Here is a 12,761-nt window from a genome sequence, read left to right as displayed (position 1 = left end):
AAGGGAAGCAAATGTATCCTGGAGCCCCACATTTGTTAATAGAACTGACAGAACTACATAAACAAGAGTCTTGAAACAAACTTATTTCCCTTTAATCAGGGCTGAAAAGTCCTGCAAAGCAGTTTAGTCTTAGTCTTTCACATTTTAATATGCTTCCATCAGAAGAAAAAGTTGCTGTGACTAGTCATTCAGTACAGCTATCATCGTGCAAATAAAGCAGAAAATAGAGACATCCTCAAGAAATGAGGCTCAAATTTGATATAAAGTGAAGGTGACAACCACAGCAATAGAACTATACACTAAACGTTTCAATATCTTGAAGAATTATCTACAGCTCTTTTAAAACTGCAAAGAAAATAATAGTGGCATAATGCAGTCAGAGTGTCGGTTTGACACACACTGATGGTCCTGATGGCGTAAGAGTCCTGCCACTGCCGTTTATTAATCAGCTCTGGTATTATGTTGCAATGCATGAAAGCATGCATGGACTCACCACAGTTTCCAAAACGTATGCCTACAGAAGCAAGATTAGTAGAACATCAGAAATAAAGAGGGTAATTTTACATGACATTAACCTTACCTCCTTCCCAAAAAAGTCAGGTGCCACGGGAAGACGGTTAAAACTTCTGCTTCTCCCTACGAAGAAATGGGCAAGGAAAAACAGTTATTCATTCTACTCACACATAAAATGAATACTAAATGTATAAAACTTTACCAGATAATATCTCGCTCCTCGAACAAGGGGTACCGTCAGACCGTTATGACAGCAGCACTTTTGAGGGGAAAAGGAAATACGACGCTCGAGAGCGATAGCTAAAATTAGCGCAGGGACAAATATCGGTGCCACCGTGCAGCTGAAAACTGATGAAAGTGCACACCTGTGTGGAGTGAGCATGTAAGAGAGCGTGCGATCCGGCGGGAGACCCTTCCCGGCTACCGGGGGCAGAGCCTACGCGGGTTTTAAAGGGAGCAAACACCGTACACTTCCACGTGGGGGAAAAAAAAAAAAAAAAAAAAAAAAAAAAGGTAAAAAGAAGAGAAAGGGGGGAAAACGCCAGACAAAGCGCTGCTCGACAGCAGCACCGAGGAGGGCGCCGAGACGCGCCTCGCCTCGCCGGGCTTCCGCGCGCCGCTCCCGCGATCGCCGCCTTACTGCGCGGCCCGGCGCGGCAGCGCCCTCCGGCCCGGCACGGGGGGCATCGCGACCGCGGCCGACGGCCGCTCCGCCGCCGCCGCCTCCCCGGGCGCGCCGCGCACACCGGGAACCCGGCACGGCCGCCGCCCGGCGGGGCCCGCCCGGCAGGGGGCGCCCCAGCGCGGCGGGGCAGCGCCGCCACGGGGCCGCGCCCCGCGGCACGGCGGCAAACGCTGCCGCCCCGTTTCCTCACCTCACCTCACCTCACCTCGCCTCGCCGGCCGGGGCCGGCCCGGCCTGCAGCCGCCACCGGCTGAGCGGAGCCCGGCTGGGCCGGGCCGGGAGGCGGCTGTCTCGGCCCGCAGCGCCTCCGCGCGCCGCCCCGTCAGTGCCGCTTCCGGACTCCCCAGCAACGGCGCCGCCACCGCCCCTCCACACCCCCGCCTCCCCGCGCTGACGGACAGCTCGCCGGGCCAGTGGCAGAAGGGGAGGACCCGCCGCCGGTGGGAGAACAACCAATCATGCGCCGGGAGGGGCGGGGGCGGGACTGGCGGGGCCGCGGCCCGCTGGGTAGTGTAGTGTGGGCCGCGCCCGCCCCGCCGCCCCCGGCCCCGCCGCCCCCGGCCCTGCCGTGATCCCCCCTCGAAGACGCCGGGAAGAGCGCTCCCTGTCCACCTCCTCCCTTCGCGCCGAGGCGGCGGCCCCGCAGCGGGGCTGCTCGGGATGGCTCAGCCTGTGCCCCGCCGTTTGGCCGGGGGGGGCCGTGATCGCTGCCGCCGGGACGGAGCGCCCGGGAAGGGAGGGACGGAGCGGGGCGGCGTCGGTGTTGTCTCCCCGGCGACCCGCGGGGCTCCTGTCCCGGCCCGCCCGTTTTAAGACACACACCCCCCCTCGCGTCTCCGCGAGGCCAGCGGCGAGAAGAATGACGGCCGAGAGATGCAAAAGTTACAAGAGACAAAAAAAAAAAATCTAATTAAATCGCTCCCCCCCCTCAGGAAAAGCACGGCGGGTGCGAGGAGGGTCCCGCCCCCCGGTCCCGGGTGGCCGGGAGCGGGGAGCCGCGGAGGACGGCAGTGTCCGCGGCCGCGGGAACAGCGCGTCGCTTCAGCCGCGAGGGAAAAAAGCGAGGAGGGAATAAATCGGGATATGTTCCTGTTGGGAAATATATCTGGTGGAATCAAAGGAGATTACAGCTCTTGATCGGCGGGGATTTAGCCCGGTTCATATGGTTTTAATCTGCTTTCGCCTCAACCCTTTTGTGAGTCGGGGAGGGGAGAATACCTGGTGTATTCTCCGGATCCGCGGGCAAACCCTTATTCCGAACGATTTCTGCAGACCCATCTCCGCCCCCACGGCTCCCCCTACGGATTCCGCTTCTCCCAGGACCGGTGCTGGGAAAGACTAAATCCCTCCCGCCCCGCTCACGTTCCCCTCCCGCAAGCCCTCCGGGAAGCCAAACCCCATTCCCAGCCGAGGCCCGGCGCCGCGCCCCGGGGACCCCCCGCCGCAGCTCCGCTCGCACAGCCGCCGCAACAGGTCCGGCGGCGGGGCGGCCCCGGCCCCGACGGCGCGACCGGCTGCGCATCTCAGCGCTGCCGGCCCGGCCCGGCTTGCGGCGCGCTTCTTCCTCGCCGAAAATCGCCTTTTTTGCTTAGAAAAGAGAAACTACCACCACCACCACCCCTCCCGCATATTCCACCTCCAGTGATTTAGTGGAGGGAGGGGCAGGGGGCAGAGAGCAAGAGGAGGGGTGGCGGCACAGAGGGGGAGCCGGGCGGCTAATAAATCTTATTAAATATCTTATTTTTTTCATATACTGATTGGCTTGCATTCCGGCGCAGCGCGGCTCCGCACGGTATTTAGCACATGCAGAAAGTTGGAGCTGATCTTAAATGCCTCGGAGGTGATGGCAATCCAGGAGCCGGCGCACTTGAGCCTCTGAGCGCTGGGGAGGGCCGAGGGAAGCGCGGAGCCCTCCCGCTGGTTGGGCCCGGCCGCGGCAGCCCAGCGGGGTCCTGCCAGTCCTTCCACTGACAACACCCCGCGAAGGAGGAGCCTCACCGGGCCGCGCAGAAGGCGTCAGGAGCTGCAATTTCCAACTTAGCATCTTGGCAGGACCCTTCGGAAAGCGAGAGCGAGGAGGAAGGGGGGAAAAAAAAGCCCTCCAGTGCAAGGAGGGGAGAGAGAGAGAGTGCGGAGGGGGGGAGGGAAGAGAGAGGGAAGCGAGGGGGGGGAGAAAAAGGAGGAAGCGGTGCCAGGCTGCAGGCGAGCGCGGAGCAGCAGCCCCGGCGCAGAGCAAGGTGCCGCCGCTGCCCAGCTGGCGAGGGCGGAGAGGCGCCCGCGAAGCCCCGGCCGCAGCGGCCCCAGCCCGGCAGCGCGGCGGCTCCCTCCCGGCGCCTTGGGCTCCCGGGTATATGTGTGCGCCTGGCCATGTCGTATCCTCAGGGTTACTTGTACCAGCCGTCAGCGTCCTTGGCTCTCTACTCCTGCCCGGCGTACAGCACCAGCGTGATATCCGGACCCCGGACCGATGAACTTGGGAGATCTTCTTCGGGCTCCGCTTTTTCCCCTTATGCCGGATCTACCGCCTTTACCGCCCCTTCCCCGGGTTACAACTCCCACCTCCAGTACGGCACCGACCCGGCCGCCGCCGCCGCCGCCGCCTTCACTTCCTACGTGGTAAGAGCAGCCCCGGGCAGCCGGCACCGCGCCGGGCACGGCGGCATCCCGCGGGCGCCTGCCCCCCCCCCTCCCGGGCCTGCTTTTTGTTCCGATTTTATTTTTGAGATACCGGGGACAAAAGGGAGCGCGGCTCCTCGCCTCGCAGCCCAACTTTCCCGCATCGCCGCCCTGTGCTGCCGCACACTGTTGCTGGCGGCAGCGGCGGGCAGGGCCGGGCGCGGGGGGTAGCCGCCGGCACGGCCCGGGCGAGACGGGGCTGGGGCAGGCGGGGACCGATTTCATTCCCTCAAAAAAAAAAATTTTTTTTTTTTTAAATAAAACAACAATCGTAATTCCGCAACAATTAGTTTGTTGTGATTGTAGAGGGAATGAAACCAGCAGCGGCCGGCGATGGGAGAAATCCCGGCGACAAATCCAGGGAACTTTCCCCTGCACGGCGATAATTAGGCTGCTTAAATATTGCAGAGCTCTAATCCCATGGCCGCGAGCCGCTCCGCGGGCGCTGCGCAGGGAAGGGGAAGGCAGGGCACTGCGCCGCCGTGCGCGCTTGCGGAGCACCGCGGGGCCGGCTCGGGGCGCGGGACATCCCTGCCGCCGGTGCCCCGCAGTTCCCCCCAAAACCCGGCGAGTTTTGCTCAGCTTCTTCCCTCTGTTTAGGGTCTCGCCAGAGTTTCACAGGTTCTTCTTTCCTTTTTATGTCTTTCCTTTTCTCTTTTTTGTTTTCTTTTATTTTCCTTTTTTTGTTTGTTTGTTTGTTTGTTTTTTCCTATTCTACCTTCTTTTTCATTTTCTTCCTTTTTTCTGTTCTTTCCTTTATTTTTTTCCTCCTCCCGTCTCTGGCCTGGCAGAGGAGCGGCCCGGCCCGGCCGCCTGGGCCCGGCAGGTTGCCCGCCGCGGTCGCAGCCCGGGGAGGGGGGGAGGGAAGGGTATTCCCGCCGTTGTCTGCCCCCTCGCCGCGCTGCCCACTTGCTTTTCCGCGCCTGCTTTGGGAGGGAAACGCTGGATTCCCGCAGGCGGCCGCTGGCCTCCTGGGGCCGGAGCCTCCCGGCCCCGGCGAGCCCCCAGGCCTTTCCGCCCGTTCTCCCGGGAAGGAACCGGGGGAGAAACCGGGCAAGGCTCGGCGCCGGGGAAGAGGCGGCGGGGCGCAGGCGGGGGCCGCGGGCAGGCCCTAGCGCTGCCCTTGCCGTGTCATTGCCGTCCCGCGGCCGCCTGACCTCGCCCCGCCGGGCCGCTCTCCCCTCTCTCCCCAGGGCTCGCCCTACGACCACACGCCGGGCATGGCCGGCTCCCTGGGGTACCACCCGTACGCGGCGCCGCTCGGCTCCTACCCCTACGGGGACCCCGCGTACCGCAAGAACGCGACGCGGGACGCCACGGCCACCCTCAAAGCCTGGCTCAACGAGCACCGGAAAAACCCCTACCCCACCAAGGGCGAGAAGATCATGCTGGCCATCATCACCAAAATGACCCTCACCCAGGTCTCCACCTGGTTCGCCAACGCGCGGCGGCGGCTCAAAAAGGAGAACAAAATGACCTGGACCCCGCGGAACCGCAGCGAGGACGAAGAGGAAGAGGAGAACATCGACCTGGAGAAAAATGACGAGGACGAGCCCCAGAAACTAGAGGAGAAGGGGGATCCCGGGACGCCGGACACAGGTAGGGCAACGGGCTCGGCCGGGCCACCGCGGCCGCGCCCTCGGGGCTGCCCGCGGCGCGGCGGGGCAGCGTGTCCCCCCGAGCGGGGCGGCCGGGGAGGGGGGAGGCGGAGGGCAGCGCTGCGGGCCTCGCGGCAGCGGGGCCTGGGGGTGGGGGGCGGCGGCAAAGTGGGTGGGCGGGTTTGGGGGCGCAGGGCGAACCCGAGAGCTGCCCCCCACCCCTCTCCTTTCCCTCCCCAGGAGCGGCGGATCCCAAGGCAGCGCCGGGCTGCGAGCGCCTCCAGGAGTCCCCCGGTCCCCGGGAGGCCGAGGGCGGCCTCAGCGACTCGGATTGCAAGGAGCCGGCGGAGGAGCGGCTCGACGGGCCGCCCGCCCCCCCCAAGGCGCCCGGCTCTTCCCCGCTGGGGCCGTGCCCGGCGGGCCGCGGGCTGCCGCCGGCGGGCAGCGAGGAACCCCCGTCGTACCGCCCGCCCTCCGCCGCCGGCGGGCCGCCGCACGCCGCCGACCTGCACCCGCTGCTGCCCGCCGCCACCGGCGCCTCCGTCATCCACTCGCCGCAGCAGGCGGCCCTCGCCAAGCCCAAGCTCTGGTCGCTGGCCGAGATCGCCACCTCGGCGGACAAGGCGAAGGAGGCCAGCGGCGAGGCGGCGCCCCCCGGCCCCGCCGTGCTGGGCGGCGGCGGCCCGTCGCGCTCGCCGCCGCGGCCGCGCTCGCCGGCGGCGCAGTGCCCCTTCCCCAACGGGGCGGTCCTGCCGCGGCCGCTCTACTACACGGCGCCCTTCTACCCCGGTTACACGAACTACGGCTCCTTCGGGGCCCTGCACGGGCACCCCGCCGGCGGCCCCGCCGCCGCCGCCCCTGGCGCCCACTTCAATGGATTAAACCAGACTGTCCTCAGCAGAGCCGAGAGCCTGGCTAAAGACACTAAAATGATCAGGAGCCAGTCCCAAGTAGACCTTTGCAAAGACTCACCTTACGAACTGAAGAAAGGTATGTCCAACATTTAATATCGGCTTCTCCTCCTTACCCCCTCCCGGGACGGTGGTTTTGTTCTTTTTTCTTTTTTTTTTTTTTTAATTTATTGAGAGAAATAATAAATTGCTTTAGCAGTTATTTTTTCACTACCAAAAGAAAAAAAAAAAAAGCAAAACAAACAGAAAAAGACCAGCTCCCCCCTCCCTCCCAGCACCCCCTTCAAAAGTTTATAGAGTCTATTGGAAATGGCTGGGTGGAAACCGCCCAGAAATGTCTTAACCAAGTGAAAAGCAAGCAAGTGACACGCTCTCTCTCACACACACAAAGAAGAAAGATTTGTATGAAATCTTATTCTGTATATTTAATGTAGCTTTTTGTATTTAAATTGATAATACAGTATCTTTGAAGTAAATTATGAAATCAAGACACCTGTACAGGCATTAATGTTGTTTTGGTAATATAAATATATACATTTCTGTGTCTTTTTCCGAATTGTTTCATAGTTTTAAAATATATATATACAAGTTTAATTTAATTTTTTATGCCTATTGTTTTTTTTTTCCTTGGGTGTGAGCTAAACTATAATGCAAAAACAAACAAACAAAAAAAAGAAATAGGTTATACTTATTAGATACAAAAAACTACAGCTGCCTTTGTAAAATGCAAATATTTAATTAAAAGAGATTTTTAACAGAATCTAAACCACTCTTTTTTTGCAACGGGCAGATAACGTGCATAGCTGCGGGGAAAAAAAAAATAATCACGTTTTAAAAGAGACGCGGGGCTCCGTTTAGAATCTTACAGTAGTACCTGAACCCTTTTTTAAAGTGACCGACGATTTCTAAAAGGTTGGGCTCCGGCGGCGAGAGCCGCCCGCGGGGCCGGGGAGAGGCGAGCGGCGGCGGCACCGGGACGGGGACGGGCGCGGGAGGGACGCTGTTTCCGGAGGTAAAGGCTTAAACCAGGCCATGCACAAAAGCACTTGTTAGAAACACCAAATCGGAGCGCAGTCCCATCTTTTAACCTAATTACTTCCAATCAGTGTCGTGTTTTATGCAAAGCAATCAGCTGGTGAACTTTGCTAATGAGTTCGATTTTCTGCCAGATTTAGCCCGCGTCGCTGCGGCAGCGGTGCTGCGGCGGTGTCCGGGGCTGGCGATGGCTCAGGCAAAGGCACTCGGTACGGCGGGGGGCGCCTCGGCCCCTTCCCCCCCACACACCCCCCGCCGTTTTGCATCACTGCCCTCGGCCCATGGGAAGGCGCGGGCTGGGCGGCCGTCCGCGGCCGCGCAGCCCCGCGCAGGGCGGGCCGCGGGCGCGGTGCTTCCCGGCGCTGGCAGGTAGGTGTCACACTCGGCCCGAGTTTGGCTCCCGCCGCCCGCTCGGCGGAGCGGGAGCCCCGCGACGCCGCCGCGCTCCGCTCCGCGCAGGTCCCGCGACGCGGCGGCGGCCACCGGGGCTGGGGACCGGCCGCCGAGGCGCTCCCGGCCACCAGACGTTCCCTGTACACGGGGCCGGAGAGCGTCCGGAGCCCTCTCAGCGCGGGTCTGTCGCTTCGCAGCCCCAGCCGGGCGGAGAGCGGGTCCCTGAGCCACTTAGGTGCCACTCCCCTACGGCCACCCGGAGCCGAACCTGGAACCAAAAGTCAGTCCCCGAGCAGCCCGGGTCCCCTCCGAACAAACAATGGCGAGGAACTGTTCCAGCAGCCAGCGCCGGGGACGGGTCTTTCCCTGCTCAGACAGGATTTTGTGGGTGTCAGCTGTACGCGAGCGCATAGCCGCTACGACTGCGAGGGGAATATCGCTGGGACGGCTGGAGCTGGTGCTGAGACACCCCTCCGTTTTGTTTGGGTTTTTTCTTTACGAGCTAGATAATTATTTTGTAATCTGTTCAACTTTGTCAGAGCCATTTATTAGCTGTAACAGGTTTATTCATGCATATTTACATTTTACGGGATTTTAAATAGTAGTTTGTATTTTATGTTTTAAAGATGCAGTCCATGTTCACTTGGTTATACGATCCTTTAGATTATCTGGTTTAAAATCAAAACTGATTCAAGCTGAATGTGTAAAGAATCAAATATTCCTGGGATAACAGTATGTTATTTTGTCACTTTATAAATGATAAATGATTTTTTTTAAAAAAGCTCGAATTCCTCCGTTGGATCTTTTATTTCCAGTCGGGGAGACTTGCGTGAAGGCGTATTTTTGGCGCAGCCCTGAGCTTTAGTGGCCTCACCTGCCGTGTTTAAAACGGGAGAAAGTTCGCGTAGTGAGGGGCAGGGGCAGAGCTGGCCCCGGCGGGAGCAGCTCCGACGTGCGGGGCTGAAGGCAAAGCGCCGCGGGCCGCCTCCGGCCGGGCTCCTCCCGGCACCTTTATTCCCGGCGGACATCGCCTCTGGCTGAACTCGGGTGGAACTTCCGAGCGCCCTTTGCTACAGGGAGCCCCAGCGAGCGCCTCCGGACCGCGGTCCTGAGACAACAGGTCCCGCAGTGGAACGACTACCTCAAAATAAATAAGTTGTAATTATTCATCTAGCTATAGATTTTTTTATTATTATTATTATTTTAAATTGTCGCTCTACCTTTCCCCAGCTGATCTTCCCATCTCTGAAAAAGCTATTTTGCAAAGCAGCTTAGGAGCTTCGCTCGTTCAAAAGCCCTATTCCTTATAATCGGGGCTATTTTGAATAGCTCTATCAGCGATCTCAATACGGTTTTCGTTTGATGTATAAATTCCTGAGGGAATTAACCGTTTCCTTTAGGTTGAAGCCTGTCGCCTGTTTTAAACCGTAACTATTATTGTAGCCCCATCGATTTCATACAACAATTTTATTCTCTGCCCTTTTCCCTTGCCACGGGAGACGTACTGTACAGCCTGTCTTTAACATAAACACAATTTTCCCAGTTTCTTTTTTTTGTAACAGGGCAGGGGGGGAGGGGGCAGCGTCCGCCTTTTTTGCCTCTGGCATGTTAATTTGTTGTTCAACATTTTTTTTGAGGATCTCTTAAAATAAAAATAACGTCTGCTGCTAATTAAAGCTGCCGTAGGTTACTCGGGAGCAGCCTCCGGAGAGGCCGTGAGCGACGCTTCACGCTGGAAGCGCGGGCAGGGCCGCGGTCCGCCCCGCGGAGGTTTGATGGCAGGGGGGTTTCGCCACAGCGGCTGAGTGGTTTTGGGTCTAGCGAGGGGAAGAGCGGGGCTGGCGGCGGGATCTTGCGGGCTGGGGTCCCACCAGCGCGCCTGTGAGCAGGTGCTTGCGCACGGGCGCAGGTGGGAACGGCCCAGCCTCCGCCCGCGGGAAACAGCTCGCCCTTTTCCGTCCCCTCCGGCCCGGGCGCAGAGCGGCAGTCCCCGCCGCGGCCCTCGACGGGGCGGGGGGGGGGCCGCGACCCGCTTCGCCGCCCGCCCCGACAGCGCAGGTGGCAGCGGGGAGCGGCGCACGGGCTGCCCTCTCCCGCAGGTGACAGTTCGACATTCCCCCCCAAAATCCCCACCGCGGCCGAGGAGCGTGTTGGCTTGGCTGTCCCGGCGGCGCCCACGCGTGGGGCCGCAGGAGTGGCTCGGTTTTCCAGGCCGCGCCGGACGCAGATCGGGGATCCGGCACCCTGGAGGGCGCATGCGGAGGCTCCTGGCGGAAAGCGGCCGCCCGTCGGGCAGAGCGCACAGCTCCCGTCGGGGAGCCGGGGCGACGTTGCCTCCACGGCTGGCCGATTCAGGGGTCCCTTCCCCGGGAAGGGAAGAGGCTTCCCCGGAGAGCCCCTTCCAAGTGCCTCGGGACCAGACGTTTCCGTCCCGGTGGGCCCATCGCCTCCCCAGCGCGCCCGGGAGGACGAGAGCCTCGGCGGGGCCGGGAGCCCGGGGCTGTAGCCAGCCGTCACATCCACGGGAAATTCTCCCCGTCCTGGAGGAAAACGGCCAGAGCTGGGGGTGCGGTTGTCAGCCGGCACAGCCCCGGAGCTCCGGCGGGGGTGGCGGGACCCCTCTGTACCTCCAGCCCCGCTTCTCAATCGCGGAGACGGACGGTGGGAGAGGCGGGGAGCCTGGCGCAGCCCGCAGCCCTGCTGCTTCCTCTTTCACGCTTAGAAACAAAACAAACCCTAATTTAGACCCTCAACACCCCGGACCGTGTTTACATCCCCCCCGCTGCTCTCCTCGCGAGTGGTGCTTTTCCAATTGTCCTGATTAACCTACGGGGCTCCCGCGCGGCGCGGAGCCTCCGCGGCGGCCGGGACGGCGCGGTCGCGTCTAATTGGCTTATTGGGCTTCTCTCCCCCCAGCCCGGTAAGAGGCTCTGAACAGCATCCTTGTTGTGCCCAGGAACTACTTTGGAAGCCCGTCCGCCGGGAGCACACGGGAAATCACACGGTCAGCAAGTTTAAAGGAGGCGACTAAAAAATATCACAGTTTTGCAGCAGGGAAAAGTTCAACCCAAACCGTAGATGAATTTAAACAAACAAACAAAACAAAAAAAAGGGCGGGGGGGGGGGGGGGGAATTGAAACTCGGCCCCACGGCCTGTCCCGTTCGGCGCAAAGCGCCGGCCCTCAGCCGCGGGTATTCCGCAGCCGGCGGTGCGGTGCGCCCGGCTCCGCGGCCACCGCTCGCCCCAGCAGCAGCCGCCATGCCCGGGGCAGCCTCGGAGCGGCACGGGAGTGCCAGGGGAGCCCGCCCCCCCGCTCCCTTCTTTCTGTGACCTGCCTAGACTATTAGTAAGGACATCTGTGGCTGGCAAGGGAACAAGTGTTACCAAAACCAGAACCGGCTGTTTTTCCAAATGAGCAATATGTTAATTCCTCATCCCTCCTCTGGTTTCTTTAAAACCTGGCACAAATACATCAATAGCGGAGAATAAGGAGCCTTTGCAGAGAACAAGTGGGAGTTTTGAATTTACCTTTTGTGTGCGCCTCAGATGCAATCTTGAGGCATTTTTTCTCCTCTCTCCCACAGAAAAAGAGTGTTAATCTGCCCTGTCTTGGGACCCAAAAGGATTGGAGTGGAGTAGATATTCACTGGAATCACATAGGGGAATAAGGGTCTTGCTTTATTGAATCATCAAATCCCAGGAATGAAGCTCTTAATTAATTATGGGTGCTAAAAATTCAGGCCAGCTGCTTCTTTTTACTTGGCTCTGACAGAGAAAGACAAAGTCTACATCGAGATCTTCTAAGGCGCATTCAGCATAAATCAGCGCCCTCGGCGGCGCTCCCGGCCGCGGCGCGGCCCGCCGGTGACAGATGGCGCATTGTCCCCGCATTCCTCCACCGCGTCTCCGCGGGCGCGGAAGCGGCCGTCCGGCGGCGCGGCCCAGCCCGGGGACCTTTCTCTGCCGGGGAAAGGGCTCGCCCGGGGCCAGTGAGGGACGGGACGGGCCGCGCCTGGCCGAAGTGCCGGCCCTGCCCGACGGGGCGGTCGCGGGAGAGGGTTCCTGCGCGGTCCGCGGCGTTTCATTGCCCGCCAGCGCTCCGCAGGGCGCATCCTTGTCGCCCGCAGCCCCAAAGCGCCGCTTCCAGGTCCTACTCTCCCTCCCAGGCAGCGGCAGGAGCCCCCGGGCCTGATGTCCCCTCGAATCTCCCGATGTGGCCCCTACTGCAGCCAGAACCCTCGCCGCTACCTCCACGGGACCGCCTAACGCTGACCCGAGGGGGAATGGGTCCTCCCAACACGGGCGCTTCCACTTCTCCCCCAAAGGCAGAAGCGTTTTCCTGCGCGGCCGCGGAGGCGCGGGGTCCTCCGGGAGGGCTGCGCCAGGCTGCGGGGCTGCTTCCCGCAAGAGGCTGGAGGCAGCGGTTGTCTCAGGAGCGCAGAGAGCCGCGCAGGAGGTGCGGCTCCGCGGCCCGAACAGGCCACTTCGCATCCCGCGACCCGCCCCTCCGGCCCCTCTTTTCGGGAGCGCCCGCGGCTGTTTAACGTCCGTTACTCAGCGGGAGAGCCCCGCATCATCCTCACGGCCGATTTGCAGGGGCAGGGACGCGCGGCCGGGGACTGCAGCATCTCCCCGGGGTGCTGCCCCTCCAGGCCGGCCGGAGCGGCTCCCGGCCCGAGGCTCCACCACCGGGCGCTGCCAGCCTCCTCAGCCAGGAATCTCTTCACCTCCAACTAGCAGAAAATAAATGTCCTCCGCACGGCGTTACTCATCTGTTATAATTAGAGCGTGTGCGAACTCGCAGCGCGCCGGGAGCCCGGCTCGGGCTGGTGCAGGCACTTGTGCAATAACCACCTCTTTCTGCCGCGGCGGTGCTGCGCGTCCAGCCCGGCAAGGGGCCCGGCTCGGGGCCGCACCCTGCCCGCGGCCGGGGCGGGGGGTCTTGATCC

At 61.2% G+C, this 12,761-nt stretch overlaps 1 protein-coding gene across 2 annotated transcripts; it reads left to right on the top strand.

Annotated features, from left to right (window-relative positions):
* The first annotated feature begins 3,565 nt into the window (after window positions 1–3,565).
* Window positions 3,566–6,479, top strand: IRX5 (iroquois homeobox 5). 2 transcript variants are annotated; one of them, XM_086621045.1, is made up of 3 exons: window positions 3,566–3,814; window positions 5,068–5,473; window positions 5,716–6,479. In XM_086621045.1, exons 1-3 carry the CDS (start codon window positions 3,566–3,568, stop codon window positions 6,477–6,479), a joined length of 1,419 nt encoding a protein of 472 aa, XP_086477171.1. The 2 variants fall into 2 exon arrangements, with proteins under 2 accessions (XP_086477171.1, XP_086477170.1); XM_086621044.1 differs by having other exon boundaries at window positions 5,713–6,479.
* The last annotated feature ends 6,282 nt before the right edge of the window (window positions 6,480–12,761 follow it).

Source organism: Tauraco erythrolophus, chromosome 15 (assembly GCF_009769465.1).
Source record: "Tauraco erythrolophus isolate bTauEry1 chromosome 15, bTauEry1.pri, whole genome shotgun sequence".
NCBI lineage: Eukaryota > Metazoa > Chordata > Aves > Musophagiformes > Musophagidae > Tauraco > Tauraco erythrolophus.
Note: the sequence above shows the minus strand (reverse complement) of the source record. Positions and strands in the feature narration are given on the sequence as shown.

What these genes read in the sequence shown, in the direction of transcription:
- IRX5 (XM_086621044.1), top strand. Translation starts at nt 3,566, where the DNA reads ATGTCGTATCCTCAGGGTTACTTGTACCAGCCGTCAGCGTCCTTGGCT. An exon ending in CCGCCTTCACTTCCTACGTG is followed by an intron (nt 3,815 to 5,067) that starts GTAAGAGCAGCC and finishes CTCTCTCCCCAG; the next exon opens with GGCTCGCCCTACGACCACAC. An exon ending in TCCCGGGACGCCGGACACAG is followed by an intron (nt 5,474 to 5,712) that starts GTAGGGCAACGG and finishes TTCCCTCCCCAG; the next exon opens with GAGCGGCGGATCCCAAGGCA.